The 24,168-nt window shown below is 36.9% G+C and overlaps 1 protein-coding gene across 1 annotated transcript in view; it reads left to right on the top strand.

Annotated features, from left to right (window-relative positions):
* Tmc1 (transmembrane channel-like 1) overlaps positions 1-24,168 on the top strand; it is a 116,537-nt gene that overhangs the window by 11,295 nt on the left and 81,074 nt on the right. The window contains exons 2-3 of the mRNA XM_013018431.1: positions 8,780-8,827; positions 11,920-12,082. Coding sequence (XP_012873885.1) covers positions 8,780-8,827; positions 11,920-12,082 — 211 coding nt within the window. The remainder of the gene's footprint in view (positions 1-8,779; positions 8,828-11,919; positions 12,083-24,168) is intronic.

Here is a 24,168-nt window from a genome sequence, read left to right as displayed (position 1 = left end):
GCTTGCCTTGCATGCCTGAGGCCCTGGGTTCGATTCAGCACCACATAAGCAAAAAGAAAAAAGCCGGAAGTGGTGCTTTGGCTCAAGTGGTAGAGCGCTAGCCTTGAGCTGAAGAGCTGAGGGACAGGGCCCAGGCCCAGAGTTCAGGCCCCACAACCGGACCCCCCTCCAAAAAAAAAAGAAAAGAAAATATTGGGATTGCTTCCTTCTATAATAATTTGCTCTAGAAACAGTCCGTTGTTACGACTTTTTCTCTTTTTGTTTTCTGGATTAAATTTGACTCGATAATCCTTTTGAGCATCTGCTGTGGTAAAGCCTGGACCAAGACCCTTGAGAAGCTCCTAAAATGAATAGAGTCTGCAGAGTAAATGTGGCCTTTAGTTTTTGTCAGTCTTTTGCTATTATAGAAAATGCAGTTGTTGGCAGGAAGCTAAATTTGGGTCCAGGTAAGTGTCCTATCTATTTTAGAATCACTGTGAAATGAGACATTTCCATTCATTATTGTTGGTTTTATAACAAAGATGTTGCAACTTTGGGGTGAACTTTTTTTTTTAACAATGGCTGTGCCTGAGGCAGCACAGCATAAAAACAACTGTATGTGGACCTAGAAGATAGGTTTAAATCATGGTTTTGCTCTATACTAGTTGTATAACCTTTGGCAAGCCTTTTGGCCTTTGTTAAAACATTCTCCTAGTTTTGTTGCTAGAAGGGTGAGATTGAACTAGTGTTTACTGATCTCAGTAGTAGAGCTCTTCAACACAGATAAATCTTGGATGTGAATCTTGTTAGTTTGTCCATTTTCACTTTGAAGATAGATGTTTCATCTTAATGAATAATGAATTATAGTGTTTAAGAACATTAGTTTTGGAGTTTATACTCATGCTCATGAGTTTGAATTCTGATTATGTATTCTTGTATAAATGTCAGAAAGGCAAGTAACTATTTGAAACCTCAGATTTCTCACTAGTATATAGTGGTGGTAATAAGTTGTACTTCTTGGTGCAGTTTTACTATTTATCAGAAAGATCTTACAAGTTTGAAGAAACCACACATTCAGATCCTGAGTTTTCTTTTCTCTTTTCTGCTTAGTTTTCAGTTGAGGACCTTCCTAACTACCAGACCCACCTCTACCCTGCCCCCACATCCTTTTGTTCTCTAGAAGATGCTGATTAACATTTGCTAATGTATGCTAATGAGCATTAATTTCCATCTCTGATGGGAACAAAGGAAGGATAAAGATGCAGGCAGAGTTCATCTCGCCTTGCAAGCCTCTTTATGCTTCTGGAACAGTTCTCTGCTTTCATTGATCTCACAGTTCTCTAGTGTTTTTTGTTTATTAAATTTTGTTTGTTTATCTCGCCATCCTAGTGACCATTCTTCTCTATCGCTTGGAGCGTTGCAGAAATGCAAGGGAGAGAGCAGAAAGATTCCTTTGTGTTTTCAGTAATCCGTGGCTAAGAACATAGCAGCTAGGGTTTCCACACATTTGCGTTTTCATCCAGTTGTTATTTTCATATCTTATTACTATAAAAAGGTTTTAGCCATGAAAACTCACAAGGGTTTGCATTTCACCACACTTATTTACAGTGGTTGTCCTTTATGGAGGTAATGGCAAAGAGAAAGCACATGCTCTGAATAGTTATTAGGACAACACATTCTCTCCCCCCACCACAAATAATCTAAATGCAAAGAAAAAGCCACACTCACCACTGACTAAATTTGTAACCACAGAGAATTCTAACTCGTTGCTTATTGAATTTGTATTGTTTAAAAGGGGGGAAAAAGCCAACTGTCCAAACCACATAGAAAAAAAAAAACCCTGCTTTTGTTCTTTGTGTGGATGGATGGTCTTATAAAATAACTAATTGAAGATTCTTACAAATACTCTAGCCCGAGGAGGAGGCAACAATGCTTGATAAGAAATATACTCATTACCTTGCCCATGTAATTGTAACCCCTCTGTACGGTATTTTCACAATAAAAATCTTATTAAAAAAACAACACAAATACTCTAGCCTATAATTCTCCATGTGAAGAACTGTGTTTCAGCATTTCATATTTGCTCTTCTAGCTCAGGGGTGGGAGAATTTGGAAGCATACCAACTACTCACTTTGCTCAGCCTGGGCTTAATTATAATTTCTTGTATAATAAAAGCCAGAGGACAAGTGCATGCATGGTTAATGCACATCCCTATTCCTCCTTGTATATGTACATAAAAATTCTTTTCATCCTAAAAGGATAGAGAGGGAATTTTTATTTTGAGTGAGTTTTCTTCTTTCTTTTCTTCTTAGCCTTAGCAATCCTTTGTTCGCAACCTCACACACAGGAAAATGTGTTTCTCCACAGACTTTATTCTGTTCCAGTTGGCAGCTGCAATATTTTATACTGTGCTTTTAATAAAACAGTCAGCAGCAGCTATTTATTCTCTATTTGTTGGGATGGGGGACAGAGCTTCAAAAATGAGCATAATCTTGAAGGAGAAAACACTGGACTATGACTATTATTATAATAACTATTCTTTGGGTTCTTTTAGGAGGTTGAGTCTTACCACAGATCAAAATTATTATTCTCTTTATAATTTGAAATCCACATAAATTTAAAAATAATTATTTAGCATGTCCAAGACATCTTAATGTTTGAAAAATAGGACCAATTTTTTTTTTGTTGGCATTTGTTATAAAAGTTTCCACTAGGGTGTTTTGATCTTTTCCCTAACAGTATATGTGGCTCTCAGTTTTCTCAAAGTTAGAGTGAAGGAAGATGAGAAAGTATTGGGCCATGCAGAGGGAATGTTAGCCTACCTCCATCAAATTAAACCTTTGTCCCAGCTACTTTGATGACATTTAAGTTAGAAGTATCTCATTCTACATTTGGAAGTTTATTAAGGTATTTGCAAGTTTATTAAGGTATTGGAGTGACATAAAATTAATCATTCTCTTTGCTCACTGCTTCCAATGTTATCATGCAAAATTCGATCATTTGGATAAATGAGAATTGTCAAAAATGAATGCCATGAACATCTCTTGTCCTTACCTAAAAGTGGTATATAATAGAAGTGATTTCAGAGCCTGAGATCTGAGTGATGTCTCAGGGAAACATTTTTCTAGAGGAAGAAGGATCATGACTCATTTTTTTTTTTGTTTGGTTTTATTGGCAATGACTTCTGTTCTCTATCTCACCTACAGTTTTAGTGTCATAATAAATGAATGTAAACAAAGAGCTGGCATGCTGTATATGAGGAGATTGTACCTCAGTATCATGGTGATTTCAACATATATCCAAATGGCTGGGAAATTCTTCCTTAGGATGAAGTTTATTTGTTCCTTTTGAACTGTGGATTCATTTACTTTGTTTGTTTGTTTCCAGTTTAGAAAAGCCAAGGATCTAGGTGTAGTTCTTGGGACACATGTGCACACGCACACATACACACATGCATGCATTCATACACACTTTTTTCTCCATATCAGATTCTACCTCACCATCAGCATTATCAGAATTCAGGAAAAATTTCAGAAAAAACCCTAGTATCTTGGACATGTAAAATCATTTTCTTTGTTATAATTCCATAAGTAATAAAATACACTGTTTGTTTGCATCTTATTAGGTATTATAAACTACCTGATGATGAGTGAAAGCACTCAGAAAGATACCCAGGTTATGCAGATCCTAGGTCATTTTATAGAAGGTATTTGAGGATCTGTAGATTTTAGTAGACATGGGGGGCCTGAAACCAATTCTTTTGCAGCTTCAGAGGGCAATCGTATATATAAATACATTTATCATTGGTTCCAAGGACCAAAGTACATTTTGCCTTATATTTGGCTTTGTATTTATCTCTTTTCAGCATATGTTACAATTCCCACTTTGTTATATATTTTTAATTTCCTATTTTTTATGTTCTTCCTCTCCTTATTTCTTCCTGCTTGTCTTTTCATCTCTCTTGCTTTCTTCCATCCTGACATTTTAGTCTCATATATTTGTACTGGCAATCCGTGGCCCAAAATATACGCAACAATGTATTCATAAGTTTCTCAGTCTCTTAATAAAGTCTCAGTCAGATAAGCAACAAGAACAACAGAACAGAATTGAAATAAAAATGCTGATCTTATTCGTGTTGTTTGTACACTGTTCAAGGGAGTTCGTTTAATAACACTCATCATCAATTTCTCATTTTTACTGGATCTTTCTTTGAGAATGCAAGAACATTTTCAGTAGCAAAACTTCAGTCCTTGTAGTTGCTGCCTTAGCTGCTCATGGCACCTCTATGGTGCACAGCACATACTTTCCATGGTGTCTTATTTCCTTCTGCCTCACGGATGGCTCATTTGCAGGCCCTTTGGTTGCTTTTTCTTCTCTGTGTCCTTTTAACGTTGAGATTTCCATGATCTGTTTCTTGTTTGTTGTTTGTTTACTGAACTCATTTTCTTGGTGATCTCACCCTTTTGGCTTAATGATGAACTATATGATAATAATTCCAGATTTGTATTGTTGTAATGTAAATCCATCTGGCAACACCCAGAGAAGCCACATTTTGAGAGGTCGACTTGGGAGTCTTTATTAGAAAGCTGGCGTCTGCAGGTGGACTCCTGTCACCAAGGCCTGCAGCCCTTTGAATACACTTAACAGTGTCAGAAAACTGAGCCATGAGCGCAGGAGAGGAAAGAAAGAGCAGAAAAACCATGTCAACAACTCCGATCAACCCAATGGAGAGCTGAAGTGGGACACCATGTTCTCCACAGAGACACAAAACAGGAAGCTGAACTGACCCTCAAATAGGGTCAAGTCAGGGGGCAGGGTCACAGAAAACTCGAGAGTTTCTCAAGTACAAAGCACAGGACTGACAGGTCCAGTAAGCTATCACCCAAAACCCTGCTTCTAGGAATTCAGGCATGCCTATCATCTGGGAGGTGGGACTTCCCCTTCCTCTACCATGAAGACAAAATGGAACCCATTAAATGCAATTCCCTATTTACCACATGGCCAAGATGGTGCCAGTTAGATCCCACATCTCTGCTTCATTATTTCCATCTGAAACCTTTCTATGAACTTGAGGTACAAATATCCAATTGACTAATAGGCACAAATGCACATACTTAATCTCAGAACTCATTGTTCTGAAGTCATGCGTTCATTAACTCACCAGACTCTTCTTAAGAGTCAGGGTATTTTATTTAATAGCAGCTACATACTCCTACCCCAGGCATTTGTTCTGTACAATTTTGTTGGCACACATCAGTGTTAATTGAATAAATAAGGCTTCAGTTTCTGAACTATTAATCTGGTGTCAAACACATTGCTTTCAAGAGCTAAATGTAGGTCAGAGGACCAAGTGTGTCATTCAGCCACTTGATGACTGAGATTCTGAAGAAGCATAAAGGACTTTCAGCACTAGGGATTAAACACGAAAGTCCAGAACAACATCTGCTCTTCTGAACAACTCCCATGCCTCTGAAATGTGACATTTTGGTGTTGTTTCCTTTTATGGTTCTTAATTACTGGCTCTGTTTGCATGAAATAAGGAGTTGGGTTGCCTAGGAGTTCATCTGCTCCAATTGTATCTTCTTCTCTTAAGTATGCAAGCTTCAATGCAGTTTTGCTTGTTGCCTCCAACTTTTTGACAGATCTCCATTTTCTGTCCTTTTACTGTCCTTTGACCATTTCTTTGAGAGAAGGCTTATTTTTAAAGTACGACATAATAGTCTTTGGGAAGCAGCCAGAGCATGGGGGGAGGGCCATACAATTGGGACTTAGCTACCAGGATTGCTAAGAGGAGTGGCAACAGGCCATTGGAAAGATTATCTTGGAAAGGAAAGACAGTGCCTGCTCCCATTGAGGTGTTCTGAATTTATTCTTTGCATAAACAGGCTTTTGTCTGAGAGGTTTTTAGCATGATTCTTTAACATTGCTTGGAGTTAGAGGTAATACAGACTAGCGTGGACAGTGATTTTCAGGGAAAATACTGCTTCATTAAAATCCATCAAGGATTGTGGTAGAGTGAAGTCTGTAGGTCACAGAGCTGCTAGTTAGTTTTTGATGCCAGTTTTGCCTTAAGTTGAGGGTTTGGATAAAAAACAAAACAGTTATTATCCACACGACTGTCAAAAATGCTTGTTCCTTGGGCAAAATAATGCTGTGTAGTCAAGATGTTACCTAATAAGAACCTGGGGATGGCCATGCAGGAGCAGGGTTTCTATAGGAAAACCAATGTAAGAGGAAGAAATAGGCCATTTCTTTATTTCCCAAGATGGATGCTCTACCACTTTCAGTTGTTTGCTGGTTAATTGGAGATAAGAGTCTCATGGATATGTCTACTCAGGCTGGTTTTGAACCAGATTTCAGCTTTCTGAGTAGCTAGGATTAATGGGATAAGCCAGTGTTTTCATGTTCTTCATTGTACCACTTGGAAATCATAGTTCTTGTTCAGTTTTCTACTTGACCTCAAAGTTCTCTTATAGGACTTCTTTAATGGTCATTTATAACTGTCCATTGTATACCAGAGAAAGTGACACAAGACTTCCAGCCTTGCTCATTTGCTCATCTTGTTATTAGGGAAATCTGAAGACAAAGCATGTGGGTTAAGTAGGAGATTGCTTGTGTAGCAAGCATGAGGTCCTGAGTTCAATTCATCATACCATGTCCAATGGAGGGAGAAGGATGGGAGGAAGGAGATAGGAAAGAGGAGAGAGAACTAAGTTCTATTTTGGTTTAGGACTTTTTTTGGCATCTTTTTATTTACTATACAAAACCTTCCCAAAGATTTTCTTATGTTCTTTTTTTTTTTTCCATTTTGTGGCTTTTCCTCTTCTATTTAATTGTCTATTCAACATGCTCTCTTGAATTGATTATTTCTGATTAGCACAATATATTGTGAAATTAAAATTGCATTCTATAACTGTGTGGCCTAATAGGCAGTAGGTCAGTCTTTGTTATTTGTTCTCAACCCTTTTATATTATTCATACTGATAAGGCTTTGCTGTAAGACTAATCTCACGTCATTAATATGCCTTCCTAGGGAATTCTTCTTTGACTCCAGAAGCTTCATTAATTGCAAATAAGAGACCATGACCTAACGTGGAATGTGGAATATCTACTCAGAAGTGTCTGCCTTCATTACTGCAGGCTCTCAGTAGTGACATAAAATCTTTGTCCAGTGCAGATCTAGTTACAACCAGGAACAGAAGGAGCACGTCCACCCTGAACAAAAGGATATTTATTCTCACATTCCAAGGCTGAGGTTCAGTGATAACATTTTTGCATATCCTAAAACATTTTATGCAGATAGTATTTAAAGGCAAAGAGGGCATTTATAATCATTTGCTTTGTGAATGGCATTTACACCGTTGGCGCATGCTAACTTTTCAATATGCCTGTCAGGCACTGAATAAGAAACTTTGGAGCGCAACAGCAAAAACAAAACCAGAGATTGTTTCATTTACTCGGAGCCCTTTGCTTTTTTGGATTTATATCATTCTACCTTAAGTCAAAAACATAAATTGATGTATATAATATGTACATAATAAGTCACTAGACATTGAGTTTTATGCAGTGGTGTAGTCTTCATTTCTATTAAAGCAAGTTGTAGAGTTCCATCTCTGGTCACTGAACCCATAATCAGGGGACATTAGGTTGGATTAGAAAAAGCTTTGCCAATTAATGTTTAGTTTATATTACCATACTATTAAAACTTTTATATAATCTTTTGTATATTCTTTTATAAAAGTAAGGAAAAACAAAAACAAAAACAAAATACCCAAATGCTATATGAATATGGGGTGGGAAATAAAACAAGTGTTTTATCGAGTGCTGGGTATAGTGGTACATGGGCATGTGTAGGCAGCATGATCATAGTCTGGATAAAAGCGCAAGAACTTACCAGAAAAATAACTGAAGTTAAAAAGGGCTAGGCTGGGCTGGGAAGGTGGCTCAACGGTAGAGTGCTTGCCTTGCATGCATGAGGCCCTGGGTTCAATTCCTCAGCACCACATAAGCAGAAAAGGCCAGAAGTGGCACTGTGGCTCCAGTGGTAGAGAGCTAGCCTTGAGCTAAAGAACAGAGGTACAGCACCCAGGCTGAGTTCAGGCCCCACAACTGACAACAAAGGGGCTTGCATGTGGCTCAAGTGCTAGAACATGCCTAGGAATCACAGTCTTGAGTTCAAACCTCACTGCAGCCAAACAAATTTCAAAACTGTGTTATATGGAATTATGAATGTACCTATTCTTTTGTTATCAAGGCAAATCAGCTATTGGGACATATATGTTGTATTAGCATAATACCTATAAAATCATTAAAATACAGAAAGATGAGACCTTTAAGTACTTTTTCTAAAGACTTACCCATGCTACTTCAAGCTACTTTGAATGTATTTTCTATATCGTAAGTAGTTTGGTTATTACAACATAATTGGTTTGGGCATGTGGATATAGCTTTACTAATAATTCAGTTTCTCATAAAACGAAATGACCCAAGAAACCTCAATGTAGCTATTGTAATGCAGATTTTATTTTCATTGAAGTTACTTTGAATTAAGCTGATAGGCTTACAGTTGATAGATTTTGTAAATCTCCGTAGGCTATAAAGTAGAGCAGTCTTTACTTAGCATTGTGCAAGAGGCTGTGGCCCTACATGTTCAACAAATAATGTTCACTTTGACACATTTATTGAGAAATGTTTTTATTAACTGCACAAGATCGTTATAGAAATAATAAAAGTAGAAGTCAGTTATTAACAATTATACAGGCATTTAAGTAATTGCTGTACTTATACTTTCTTCAACAGTGAAAATCCAAGTGGAGGAAAAAGAAGAGGATACTGAGGAAAGCACAAGTAAGCAGAATATACCTTAGGAAACCAGCTCCTGTTCAGTGTAGCAGTCCGGGGATTCCTCCTGTCATTTTGTGGGCTTGTGTTTCAAACAAACAGAACAAAGAAAATCCTCATTTGCAGTTCTCTCTCCCTCCCTCTCTCTCTCTCTCTCTCTCTCTCTCTCTCTCTCTTGCACACACACATACAACTTATAAATTATTAGTGATCTAGGTGTAGTTCAAAACATTTTGCTTTCTTATGGCTCTTCTTTTACCTTAAAAGTCTTCAAATATAATAGTTTTCCTCTAAGATGGGTCATATAATAGAATACATTGGCTGTTTTGACACAGTTGACTAGCTTGGTGCTTCCATTCAAATAAAATAATGTGTGTGTGTGTGTGTGTGTGTGCACATGTGCATGCACACTAATGCACTATTATGTAAGCTTAAACTCAGGGCCATGCTGAGATTTCTTGTGCATGGCTAACGCTCTACCACTTGATTCATGCTTAGAATCCACCATTTTTTTTTTGCTGGAGATAGCAGGCTTTTGTTTTGTTTTTTGATTCCTACTTGGTCTGACTTTGAGTCTTCATCCTAAATACTCAGCCTCCAGAGTAGCTCAGAATGAAGGCAGGAGGCACTGACCTGGAAGAGCACAACTTTTATACCCAGCTCATGGCTGTTTTATTTGACTGTCTTGTTTTTACTTTGTACAGACTTAGCTCAAACACATGATGTGACCTTACATGAGCAAAAGCTTTGATTTTACTGAAAATGAAATTAAAGAAGAGTGTAGCTAGGGGACAATCAGGACACACTGTGACAGCCAGTGAGTCCTCACAAGCCCTTTGTTTTATCACTCAAGTGTCTTCTAGGTGAAAATGGCTCAGCATCTCACATAGGTCCTGGTGCCGTGACTTGAGCCAGACATCAGCATTGGGAGTCTAGCGGGCAGCCAATTCTCTCCTTAGAATCTGAACATTGGCAACTGATTTTTGTTTCTAAAATGGCAATAGGTAATTTTAAGAATTCATACTTAATGTAGGATAAAACTGGGCAAATTTAATAGATTAAAAACTAAATTCAAGGAAATTGGATTGTTTCCACTCATACATCTGTTGTCACCCCACTAAACTTTTTTGAAAGTTGTTGGATAGGGTGGTTTATGTTGGTCCTCTCAACTACTTGGAAGATGAAGGTAGAAGGATCAGTATCTTCCAGAAGCATGCGATTCTACCTAAAAATTATCCAAGGCATGAAGTTATGACTTAAGTCATAACTAAGAGTGCTTAGTAAAGACCCTGAGTCCTAACTCCAGTACTATAAAATAAATAAATAATTCTTAATAATACATATACAAATAAATAAATAAAATAAATATAAATAAATCTTGTTTTTTGGGGGGGTCCAGTCATGGGGCCTGAACTCTGGGCCTGGGCGCTGTCCCTCAGCTCTTCAGCTCAAGGCTAGCATTCTACCACTTGAGCCACAGCGCCACATCCGGCTTTTTTCTTTTTGCTTATGTGGTACTGAGGAATTGAACCCAGGGCCTCAGGCATGCAAGGCAAGCACTCTGCCACTGAGCCACCTTCCCAGCCTCTAAATAAATAATTCTTAAAAGATATTTTAAAAATTTAATTCTCTTATGGTTGAAATAATAAAACTTGTATGATGCGTAGACTCTTGAATGTATTGGCGCTTGTTTATGGATCAGAATATAAACCAGGTACCACTAGCTCCTGCCTATAATCCTAGCAACTGAGCTGGCTGCTGTCTGAGGTTGTGATTTGAAGCCAGCAAGGACAGGCAAGCCTATGAAACTCTTATCTCCAATTAACTATCAACAAAACTAGAAGTGGAGCTGTGGCTTAAGTGGTGAAGTATTAGTCTTGAGCAAAATAGCACAGAGACAGTTCCCAGGCTGAGTTCAAGCCCCCAGACTGGCATAAAGAATAAAAGAATATAATATATATATATGTGTGTGTGTGTGTGTATATATATATATATATATATATATGAGTTCCTGTAGCAAATATTCAAAGTACCCCAAACTTATTTTGTGCTGTTGTTAGGTACTGTTCTTTGTATGTTAAGTCACATTGATTAATCAAGTTTTCAATATCTTTATTCATTTTCATTATTATAAGAAAGCACATTTTGAAATCTGTCATCTTAATAACTTTCAAAATGGATGATACAATATTGTTAACTAAATTATCACTGAGTATGTATTGGGAATTAGTTCTAGGACTATACTGGAGTATATACAACAATCTGTAGATGGTTTAATTTCCTATGTAAGATGGAAAGTACTTTTGTGTCACCTTACGCACATCCCTTTATGTTTTAATCTTTAATATTACTTATAATACCTAATACAATACAAATACTAGCAATAGCTGTTATACTCTACTGTTCATGGAATAATGGAATAATGACAAGAATAAAACCACCTGTACACATGGAGAAAAGGCAAATTTTTTAATGAATATTTTCAGTTTGGGGTTTGTTGAGCCAGTGGATGTGTAACAAAGGAAACTGATGATTGTGTAGGCACAATATTGTATATAGTTATCACAAGAATTTATTATTCTTGGATAATTTGCAACTTTACAACTGTTGGTCAAAACCTTTTCATTTTCCTCTTTTTCTGACCTCAATATTTGATTCTCTCCTTCTGATCTTGAGTAATTCAGGCACCTTTCCTTAGACAAGTGGAAGCATCCAATGTTTGTCTTTCTGTAACTAACTTATTCCACTTAACATCATCAAAGCTCATCCACATTGTCATAAATGCCAACATACGTGCATATGACACACTTTAACTTCACCCTTTCAATTACTTTCTTTCTCCCTTCCTGTTTTAAATCATTATTCTGTATATATGCATATATATGTGTACATGTGTATAGATATGTATATTCATACATATATACATATACATTCTGTATTTATACGTATATATTATGTATACATACATATATATGTACATATATATATGTATATATATATGTGTATATATATATATATATATATATATATATATATATAAAGAGAGAGACAGAAAAAACACTTTCTGATGTTGCTCATGGAATCATCAACATATTTAGGTGAAGAAGAGGGAGACAAACTACCTAGGAGAGAGAGCTTAAGACCAAAGAGGAAACGGAAGAGAGATGTTATCAATGAAGATGACCCAGAACCTGAACCAGAGGATGAAGAAACAAGGAAGGCGAGAGAAAAAGAAAGAAGGAGGAGATTGAGAAGAGGAGCGTAAGTGACACTTGATATATAATGGAATGTGTTACTGATTCAAAGTCATCTGACACTGAAGGAAGTCCATTCCTAGTAGATACTTGTTGATATTAAAATTGATAATTAAAACTAGTTTCAGTAGGACAGGCTTAATCTAATTCTGCCATTTTAGTCCACTTAATTTAATTATTTTTGTGTTTTTCAAAGGAATATATACAGAATGGAGTATGAGAAAGTCCTTGGTGATATATTTAAATCATAATAGGTTATTAACCTATTATAAATAACTTGATTATTTCGAAATTATCCCACTAATTATATGTACATTGTTTCTAAATTAAGTAGAAAACTCCTCATGAATAAACTTAAGTCACATTATTTTACAGAGTAGGGGTTGGAAAACGATGGTGATACATAGTTTAAGAGGAAAGAATAGTTTTTAAAGGTGTGTGTGTGTGTGTGTGCGTGCTGGTCCTGGGCCTTGAACTCAGGACCTGGGAGCTGTCCCTATGCTTTTGTGCTCAAAACTAGATCTGTACCACTTGAGCCACAGCTCTACTGTTGGCGGCTTCTTTCTTTCTTTCTTTCTTTCTTTCTTTCTTTCTTTCTTTCTTTCTTTCTTTCTTTCTTTCTTTCTTCTTTCTTCCTTTCTTCCTTCCTTCCTTCCTTTCTTTCTTTCTTTCTTTCTTTCTTTCTTTCTTTCTTTCTTTCTTTCTTTCTTTCTTTCTTTCTTTCTTTCTTTCTTTCTTCCCCCCCCTCCTCCTCCTCCTCCTTCTTTTGTAGTTAGTTGGTGAGATGAATCTTACAGACTTTCTTCTCCAGGCTGGCTTTGAGCTGCAATCCTCAGATCTCAGCCTTCTGGGTAGCTGGGATTACAAGCTGGCTGGATTTTAAACTTTTATGAATGATATGAGACTACGCTGTATCTAGCATTCAAAGGGCATTTCTTTTTAGAATAAATTCAATCCCATCTGCTTTATATTTTAGTGTAAGTCTAGTTTAAGTTTCTACATTTCTGTCCTTTTCCTATTGAATACCAAGCTATTTACTTATTTTTATGTTGTATTTTTAAAAATCTTGGTTCTTTGTAGAAATAAGGTGAAATCAATTTTTAAGTCCCATATAATGTTAGGACTGTAAGTTCTATTATTATACAGGATTATGTCCTATTCGCAAGCCTTCAGCTTGGTGACAGTAGTATTTCATTGAATAAATTTCATCAATAGACATGTGTATGCTACAGGCTATGTTCCAGAATTTGCTTTTTCTCTTCATTTATACCCAGGAAGTCCTTCTAAAAATGTAAGTAAGGTAGAATTTTCTCTGATCTTCTGGTCAATGTATGATCCTCTGTGAGATAGAACCAGGTGAATCAGATAGGTTTTGGTCCTAACATAGGGTCTATTCTTAACTGGCTTCATTGTCACTTTGATTCAGAGAATCCCATAAGACCCATGTGTGACAACTTTTCCCCCATAGATGTTGCAAATTATAATCACATGAACACATTTGGTCTAATCTAAATAATGATATTGATTGTTTATGATGATTTTGATGTTTCAGATCAATATTTTAGGGGCTACTTTCTATTGTTGATTTTGAAGATAAGAAACTATTTTCTTTAAAAAATTATTAGCAAATACACTTCAAAGTAAATTAGTAGAAAAACCAGAGCACATGGATTTGTATCAACTCATCCAGGGTCTGTTATTGTGAACATGTTCAAGCAATGCCCCAGGGAATTTCCCCTTCACTGACAATCCATTTGAAATCAACTGAAATTGAGGCTCCTTCTTTGGAGACAGTTAAAAAATACTGCCTTGTTAGACATTTTCGAGTATTTATAATAGCATTAGAGACTTTTGTCTGACCCAGTTTTAAGAGAATAAGTAATATATTCATAGTAGTGAAACATTCAGATGTTATGCCTTCTTTTCCTTAACAACTGTTTAATTGAGCTTAAGATAGAAATTTTGTTCTTGCACAGATTAATTCTAAAGTTTGGAAGATGAAAGAAAAATGTATGTATCCTACATCTTTTAAAAAATTATGAATAACCCTTCTGTGGTGTGTTCCTAGAAAAGTAGTTTCTTTGTAATGTTAGTGAGAGCAGTATTTTAATTCCTTGCATATTTAAAGACAACTTATCTGTCGATCAGTATATTCCACAGCAGAGTATAGTCCTCCTGGGAACAATCAACAATTAATAACAAAGTCTTAAAAAATATCCCAGTCTGGAGTCATTCAGTGTAGAAATAAATGTCTTTTCTATATCACCAGCATCTGGCAGGGAGTGATTATAGTTTGCTTTGATGTGAACACTAGATTTGGGATAATAACTCCACAATATCCAGGGAAGTTTTGAATATACACTTGGGGTCTTGTGCTTGCTGGGTAGATACTCTAATACTTGAACATGGTTCCAACCTTTTCTGCTTTAGTGTAATTTTCAGGTAGAGTCTTTTGCATAAGCTGGTCTCAGATCATAACCCTCCTATTTGTACCTAAGTAGCTGGGATCACAGGTGTATATCATAATATCCATAGTCTCCCAATAAGATAGAGTCTCAGAAACTTTTTCTGCATGGGCTTGGCTGGAACTGCAATCTTCCTGATCTCAGTCTCACATATAGGTAGAACAACTGTGCCTAGCTATTAGGTGAACAGCAGTTGAGTGAACTTTTCTGCACAGGCTGGCTTCAGATTGTTATTGTCCCAAGTTCAGCCTCTTGAGTAGCTAGGATTACAGATAGGAGCCACCAACAGCCAGTTCAATAATTGTTTTCAGCCACAGGAACATCTTCAGCCAGGTGCCAGTGACTCATATTTGTAATGTTAGCTACTTCAGAAGCTAAGATTGTTGTGATCGTGGTTCAAAACTATCTCAGTCAGAAGAAGAGTCTGTGAGATCCTTCTCAACAAAAAGCTGTTCCTAACGTAGGTAGCTTTCAAGACCTTATCTGAAAAACAACCAGTAAAAATTTCAGTTTTATAGGCATGTTTCAGTGATAAGTTCAGAACTCAGTACCAGCATAAATAAATAAGGGTATAATTTAGATTTAATAGAGAAATAATGTCAGTTACTTGCATTAAAACATGTTTTACCTTCTTAAGTCAAACCAACCTATATATTGTACAATGGCAAATTAAAAAGAAACAATTGACTATGAATGTAAGTGGAATTGAAAAGTATTGATTATTTTATGCCGTGGTTATAGAGCACCATAGATTTTTTACATAATAAACTAATGGTAATTAAAACATAAATAATCTAATGGCAATCAAAAATATACTAGTAACTAGTACTTAGTCCTGAGTCTATTGAATGACAAAATATACTTCTGAGTGGCACTGAATACTTTATAGTTTGTTTATTAGTCATGGTCTAATGAGGAATTAGACTTCAACAGCTAATTAAAGAAAATTTGGAAAGAAAACCATTAAAGTATTATAAATAAAGCAACTGTTGACTAGACTACTGAGTAGTCAGATAGAGAATTAAAAAAAATATGATGATAGCAGATTTAGGAAGCAGCTACAACCTGAATGAACAATGGAAAGATAGAAATGACAGGGTAGAGGCGAAACTGAGCAGCTGATTTGTGTAGAGGGTGATCAATCTGAGTCTGCTAGCATTGGGAGAACGGGCAGATTAGACTCACTGAAGGTATGGAGAGCTCCTTCAGCTCCTGGAGGGAAAAAAGTGTTTTTAAGGTTACACCAGGAAGCAAACAGGAAGTAGCAGGAAGCCAACAGGAAGCAGATTGAGTTCCTATTTATAGCTTTTATAATCTAAGTATAAAACTGGGCCAACTGACAAAGCAAATTGTGACTTACAGAATCTCAGTCTCATTACCACATATTAAGTATAATAGATGTGTTTGAAATTGAGACAATGGCTTAATATCTGTATCTATTATCAAACATTGATTTATACAATGTTCACTTACAGCCATGTACTTTGTATTAGATTGTTTTCTTTGAGTTACAGACTCTATTTTTGTAATACTAGGAACATAGTGAGAACTCAAACTCCTTTGAAGTTCTCTTCAAAGGGATTTTCTTCCACCAAATATATTTCAGGTTGAATTTTATCAATTGAAGTCTTGAGCTTAATTAACAGATTAGGTTACTTTTGAGCAATAGATTTTTAGTTTTTTCCATTTCATTTTCCCCTCTTTCTCTTGAGACAAGGCTAATTTAAAAATTTTAAGGGCAGTTCAAAGACAGCTTCACATTTAATTTATTATCCTTATTGAAAAATAAAGCCTTTAAATGAAGAGAGACTAGGTACATGAGGGAAAAAGGAAAGAGGCAAATATCTTTATTGATCTGTAACTGTTATTTTCATATATTTCCTAGTTCTGAGAGCTCAAGGCTAGGAATAGAAGAAGATAAATTTGTTTCAGGACTTCAGAATGAAAACAGTATTGTTTAACGTTATAATAATTCCAATAATCCTGAATCAATGTTCCAATGCATAGGTCTTCATATTGACTGTATATGTCTATGCTAAACAAAATGCTGAGTATCTAACATTAGCCTTTTTTAAGTTCTGGAGTCAAGCAAAGCTTCATCTTACGGTTTGTTTCGGTTTTTCATTAAAGAGAGGAAGAAGAAGAAATTGACCAGGAAGAATTGGAAAGATTGAAGGCAGAGTTAGATGAGAAGAGACAAATGATTGCTAATGTCAAATGCAAACCTTGGAAAATGGAGAAGAAAATTGAAGTTCTCAAGTATGTTGCTACTTTTCATAATGTAGAAACTTTCTTTGATACTGATCTCATAAATCGTCACAGTATTACCTATCTATCTATCTATCTATCTATCTATCTATCTATCTATCTATCTATCTATCTATCTATCTATCTATCTATCTATATTCTACCATGTATCTGCTATATATGGTAGAAAATACTATGATGTGTTATTTAGGTAAGTTACATACTATATATACATATACACACATATCATATTTTCCCTGGTAAAGATTTTTTAACCTCTGTGGTTACTTTCAACCATTTGTTTCTTAACTTGATTTCTCCTTATTTTAGCCTATTGATTACCATCTCCCTGAAAGAGAAAATGTAGTTAAACTTTGTAAGTTAATGTGTTTGCACACTGTTGTTTCTCTTTAGGGTCCTATGATTATTTTTCAGGTGATGATTTTTTTTCAGGTGATGGATCTTTTGAAGACAGAGTGAGTATACTAAGCCAACAGTCCAGCAAATAGGATTCCAATTAAGGGATATGCTAATATATGATTCTTTGGTAATATGTCAGTGATCCAGTTTCAGTTTGATGCTGACTGGTAATGTGGGTACAATATGCTCAGAGCAGATTTATAAACTTCTCATATGCAAAATCCAAAGAGCATGCCGCTTGGGGGATGGGAGCAGATTCGCCTCATGTGTTGTGTGTTGATGTGCCTGTGTCTCCCAAATTTTTAACAAATACTACTTTTCCACAAGTTTTTTTTATTTTGAAAATAAATAGTGTTAAGTTTCCAGAACTTTCTTCCTGAAATCTGTCTAACTAATGATGCTGTTAAAATGGTAGCAGAGTGTAAAGTAGCTGTTAAGATAGTTTACTCTAGAGTCATGGCTCTGGAAGAGTTTATATGTTAGTTAAGGAAATCATTTTACTTCGATGATTACATCATATCTTGATAAAAAAAAAGAAGAAGAAGAAAGATAAAATTCAAGATCAACCCTTTGTTCTGGGATCTCGTCATCATTTAAAAACTTACAGCTCTAGCTGGGCACTCACTGGTGGATGACATCTGTCACCTTAGCTACTCAGGAGGCTGAAACATGAGAAGCGTAGTTCAAAGCCCACTTAGGCAGGAGAGTCTCTGAGACTTTGATTTCCGATCAACCACCAAAAAGCCAGAAGTAGTGCTGGGTGCAAGTGGTAGAGTGCTAACTTTGAGCAAAATAAACTCAGGGACAGCAACATTACACAATCATTACCTGGAAACTCTTTGTGCATGAACATATTTACCATGAATGGAGGCAATGACACGCAGACTCCCTTGTTCAAGGAATCTACAATCTACTTGTATGTGTGTGTGTGTGTGTGTGTGCTTGTATAATAATTATGATTTTAATAAGTAGTTGTACAAAGGTGTTTCAATTCCACAGGTCGAGTTGTAAGTACAACGTATCTTGATCAATGTCACTTCTGTTATTTTTTCCCATCTTTCTCCATCCCATCCCTAGCCTCAGTTTGCCCATATTCTTGAAATACTTTTCCTTTAATGAAATGATAATAACATTAACTTATGGGTTTAGAAGTATCCTGAACTGGATAATAAAATTTTGGCTGCCCTTTGTTGGTCCTAAATGTATTTTGAAATATGCATGCCCTATAAAATCCCAAACCTGCGATCACAGGTGATTATACTTTGGAAAGTGCTAACGGGAATTTTCTAATGACAAAATTGAGGAAGAATGCCTAGGAGTAGCATGAAAGATGGAAACAAAACTCTTTTGTCTGTATCACTCCTGAAAAAGTATAGATAGATATGGGCTTCACACTTGACTGCAAATCTCAGATCATCCACTTAAGTTGCAAAGTTGGATGAAATGTGTAATGCTTCCGACCTCTGATTTCTTCTAAAATTATACTCATGTATGGAATTGTTTGGGAATCTTAAAGTGACCTAAGTGATATAAAACACTTAACAAAGTATTAAAGTATTATGGGTATCTGGGAAAGACAATTGTAGTTATTAGGTCCCCCATGAACAGATTCAATGATGCGTCATGACCTACAATGTGACAGGAGAGATAGAGAGAGTTTGGGGGTCTAGCAGAGACCAAACCTAGCTCGAAGGAGACCCCAGGAGCCTTGAGGAATTGTGGGTACATTGGTCCTAGTCTGGATTAGATATCTGATTTTGAGGTTCAAACTAAAGGAATTAAGAGGTCAAACTCCTCTTCAACCCTCTAATTTGTATCTTTAGGGTAATCTTCTGCCATATGCTTGGACTGAAGTCCAAGGACTACAAAGTCTTTGAAGTGAGAAGTGGTAATTGCTCTGAAAAGTAAGAGAACACTGAATCCTAGTACTAGGGCAGAAGTTGAAAATAGGAGCCTGCAGCTCAGCTCAGACTAGAACACGAGTATTTCTTTCTTATTTGGCCCAAATGTCTTTTTGTTCCCTTTTTCTTTCTCTAAATGCCTTTCTTGTACTTTGTGGTTAAAATATGTATTAATAAAACTGTCCATTTACAATGTTTTAGGCTTACCTAATCATAGGATTTTTTGTGCCTATATATTTTTGAAAATTGTAGGAGATCTTATGCTTAAAACATTCCCCTGTGCCACATCCCTACAGCTGGTGCTCTAAGAACTGTCCCTGTAAATGAGAAACTCACTCTTCATTTCGAATAGTTCTCAAAGAATCTACATTGGTTATTTCTTCTGCTGGATTGGACCTTGCAGACATTCAAATCTGCTGCCTCCCCCCAGACCAGCGATAGAGCAAGCTAGCCATGTCACCAAGTCAATGATTCAGAACAACAAAGCCAAAGTCAGCTCATCGAATGGAAGAACAAACTCAGGCCCAGAGAAGAAACTACGATGGCTGCTCACCTGTCAGCAGGCCTCACTGGTGGTTTTCCATGATCTGTGGACCTGGCTTTTACTTTCTGGCGTTTCAATTCTCTGCACAGCAGGAGCCAGCAACCCTGGGCTGCTTGATGCTCTGTGTGTTCAGGCTCTGTGATGAAGTTCTGAATACTAAAGGGCCGGACCTGTCTCCCTCTGTGTGTGTTCTAGTGCTGTATTGGGTTTCTCCCCCGTGGATTGCAATCACAGTGTCAGAGTGAACGGTCAGTTAGAGCGGGTTCCGGGAACTTTTCTCTGTCCTAATGCTTCTTAGGCATGAGAACCAGTTAGTGTCCGTCCACCTTTTATTTCTTTCAGAGTAATCGACTCTAAGAAGTGTGTTTCTAAACATTGTGTTATTCCCAGAATTAGCCACCCGTCTTCGATCTTGCGAAGTTTATGGAAACATTAGGTTCAATAGTATTGGGAAAGATGTTTAAATCACAAGTTTGGATCTGCGTTGGGACTTTGAAAAACTTGTGATATTTTAAATGTATTTTTTTTGGTTTCTGTCTTGTCTTTTGGTGTTGCATTTACTAGGCAAGTGCTTTGCCACTGAGCTACATCCCAGCCCAACTTGGGAACTTTTACAAAACAAATTTTAAACAAGGTCAGTGTTCCAAGATATGAACCTTGGGAATAGCAGTTTATAGTTCTGAGGGTAAAGTGACTCAGGTAAGATTGCTATTTATTTATTTTTATTTATTTATTTGTGTCAGTACTGGGGCTTGAACTCAGGGCTTCATGCTCTCATTTGGCTTTTTCGCTCAGGGCTGGTGCTCTAACACCTGTGCCACAGCTCCACTTCTGGCTTTTTGTTGGTTAATCAGAGATAAAATATATACATGTATATGTGTGGGTATATATAAACATCTACCACTAGGAACATGAGCATCACCAGCTGCCAATGATGATTAATGGAGCCTGGGATGCAACCCAATGGTAGTAGTGGAGCACTTATCTACTATGTTCAAGACCCTGGGGGTATTAATCACTACAGCATTGCAAAAAAATACCAACAAGCCAAAAGATGGCTAACGGTTCTCACATAGGCAAGAGCACTAGGAAATGGTTGCAAATCCATATGAACTCCCAAACATGGCTCAAAAAACAGAGCTCAGCATTTAAAAATATATTTTAATTAAGTTTTTTATTGTGAAAATACTGTACAAAGAGGTGACAGTTACATGCAGTTACATGAGCAAGGTAATGAGTACATTTCTTATCCAGCCTCCTCCTTTGTTTTTCCCCTCTCATCCCTTCCCTCCCCCCTCCTCAGCTACCCCCCCCCCCACCCCGCATAAATTGTAAAGTTCATTTTTCAACATAGCTTCTTGTACATCTCATTGTTGCAATGGGTCCACCTGTATCCCTATTTAAACATTTTTTTTCTCCTTTCCCTCCCCAAATTATACCAACATCAAATATGGGTTTGACTTTCTAGAGCTGAGAGGAAATTATCTCCTTCCTTTGACTGTCACTGAAGAATTGTGCTCTATCTTCTCTGCATGATTTAATGTTTCCTTGTACAGTTTCACACATCCAGTACATGTATCCTTAAGTCTAGTAAATAATAATATCTAGGTAGAGGGACAGGTATGACTAGCACAAATGACCAATGACTCAGATTTTAACTTTTTACTCTAAGTGAAAAGTCACTGGTACGAGTCAGGATTGAGAGCTTCTATGTTAAACTTTAAAGAACAGAAAATCAGTAAGCCACTCTGCTTCACATAGTTTACTAAATAGGTGTGTGTGTGTGTGTATTACAAGCAAAGAGAGGGAAATAGCTTTTTCTTCCCATTTATCTGAATTCAGTTCTTTCCTTTTCCCTTGCACTCTTCCTTCCTTTCATTATCTAACTTTAAAATACCCACCAGTGAAGCTACTAATTATGTTTTGTTCTTTAAGTAGCTCATGGATTTTGCTGAGAAATTGGATGACCAGATCATTCCTACCCATAAAAGGTGGCAGTAATTACATCATAGATGCCATCACAGGTGAAATAAAACACCTGGGTGGAAAATAACTGGTCTCATTCATCCTGAAACCAAAAACTTTGAACTGTACCAGAACATTCTAAGTGGTAGATTAAAACATTAAAAGCCCTTAAGACTAAACTTAAATAACCAAGCATCTTGTTTTTGTTGTCTTAGAATTGGTTGTTCTCTGAAGATTAAGAGACTAGGCTCTGATCTCAGAGCTGATCCTAATTTCAGCTCTTTGAGCTTTTATTGATTTATTTATAAAGCAAAGAACTTGGAGTATGGCCCATGGATTTCCAGCCGCTGTCTTCCCAGGTCAAGTGAGTTGACAAAATCAGTTCAGAGCAAAGATAGAGCTCAAGAGAGGGGACCAGCTTCAACAGAACACATATACAGGCTCTTTCTTCTACACAATGTAGTAACATAGGAACCATTCACTCAAAGAATGTGTCTATGGATATTATAATAAGAAACAAGTTGAACCACAATGGTCCTGTTTAGCTGGGTATTTAAAAACACTTATTTTGAGCAAAGGACAATTCTAACATTTCATGCATCCACAGATTAAGATATAGGAATACTCCAAATATACATTTTTTAAAACAGAATCTGACCTTTTAGAAGCCAACGACTAAAATTTCATCTATAGAATACCTTACTTAGCCATTATACTGGCTATGTAAGTTTCTGGACTTGTGGTGCCATGACACAATGCTTCTGGGAACTGTCCATTGACAGATCATGCCAGGTGATTTGCTAATGAGATACCCAGTAAAGCCAAGAAACTTACCCTTAGGATTTCATTTACACTTAAACAGGTGCGTGAAACGATCAGCTAGCCATTAAGGGAACATTCTACCTTGTGCAGCTAATTTATTTTTCTTCCCCACCCCCCTTGGGTAACTAATATATTCCTAAAAAAGTGAAAAAAAACCCACTGTTAATTTTTCTGCTGAAGCCATCTGTGAAAACCACTCTCCTTTAGACTCCTTCTCCTCTCCATCTAACTTAGATCTTAAGGTGTTTGTGAGCAACAATCATGGTTTGTATGTTAGTTAATGAAAATCTTTCCTTCACCTGATAATGTGGAGAGACAAGATTTCACACAGGAAGTTTTTTCATGCCTGTGAACAATCCACCAACATTGGCTTCAATTGTTTTGAATCTTTACATTTCATTTTTCGTGCCAATACGGGGACTTGAACTCTGACTTGGGCTCTTCACTCACAGTGGGCACCTTACTATTCAAGCTAGGCCACCTGTTGTTTAATTGGAGGTAAGAGTCTCTCATGTATCTACTGAGGCTGGATTTGAAGATAATGCTCAGATCTCAGCCTCCTAAGTTGTTAAGATTATAGGTATGAACCAGTGATTCTAGACTCATTTTTTAATTTTTGGTCAGTCATGGGGCTTGAACTCTGGGCCTGGACACTGTCACTCAGCTCTTCAGCTCAAGGCTAGCACTTTACCACTTGAGCCACAGCACCACTTTTGGGTTTTTGAGTGGTTTATTGGAGATAAGAGTCTCACAGACATTTCTGCCCGGGCTGGCTTTGAACTACAATCCTCAGATCTCAGCCTCCTGAGTAGCTAGAATTATAGACATCAGCCACCAGTGCCCAGCTTTTTGACTACTTTTAACCAATAGCTCAACTGAAGTATAAGCCTTCAGAATATACAAGCCTTCAGTGAAGGCTTACAGTACCACCACCTGAGTTACAGTGCTTTCTATTTTTATCTAAAGAGAAGCTACAGACAATTCCTGCACCAAAATATAATACTGTCATCTATTTTTCTGTTGTTAGTAACTCCATATCAATAGTTTCTTTCTTTTTTTTTCTTGTCTTTCTTGAAGGAAAAATCTTAAGTGAAGCTTTTATTGAAAACAAGATACAAGCCAGGTGCTGGTGGCTCATGTCTGTAATACTAGCTATTCAGGAGGCTGAGATCCAAGGATTGTAGTTCGAAGCCAGCCTGGGCAGGAAAGTCATGGAGACTCTTTTCATTTGTTTGTTTGTTTTTCTGGGTCCGGTCATGGGGCCTGAATTCTGGGCCTGGGCTCTGTCCCTCAGCTCTTCAGCTCAAGGCTAGCGCTCTACCACTTGAGCCACAGCACCACTTCTGGCTTTTTTTCTTTTTGCTTATGTGGTGCTGAGGAATCGAACCCAGGGCCTCAGTCAGGGAGACTCTTATCTCCAATTAACCACAAAAAAAAAGAAAGAAAACTACCAGGATACATCAGTGACTACAAAGGTAGTGCTTGCTGTAGACATTATAATAATTTTTACAAGGTTCCATTTTCAAACACAGGTAGTTCAAATATCCCATAGTCCTTTCTGTTTAGGCTAATTTATCAATAGTTTCTTAACACCTTTGTCTTGAGTTTCCTTACTGAGAGCAAAAAGGTACAATTATGTAGAATTATTGAAGAATTTAATCAAAAGACATGAACCATTTCAAATAGTGCCTGGCATATAGTAATCATTGGTTGCATGTTACTTGTTATG

The sequence above is a fragment of the Dipodomys ordii genome, unplaced genomic scaffold, assembly GCF_000151885.1.
Source record: "Dipodomys ordii isolate 6190 unplaced genomic scaffold, Dord_2.0 Scaffold40, whole genome shotgun sequence".
NCBI classification, from domain to species: Eukaryota; Metazoa; Chordata; class Mammalia; order Rodentia; family Heteromyidae; genus Dipodomys; species Dipodomys ordii.
Note: the sequence above shows the minus strand (reverse complement) of the source record. Positions and strands in the feature narration are given on the sequence as shown.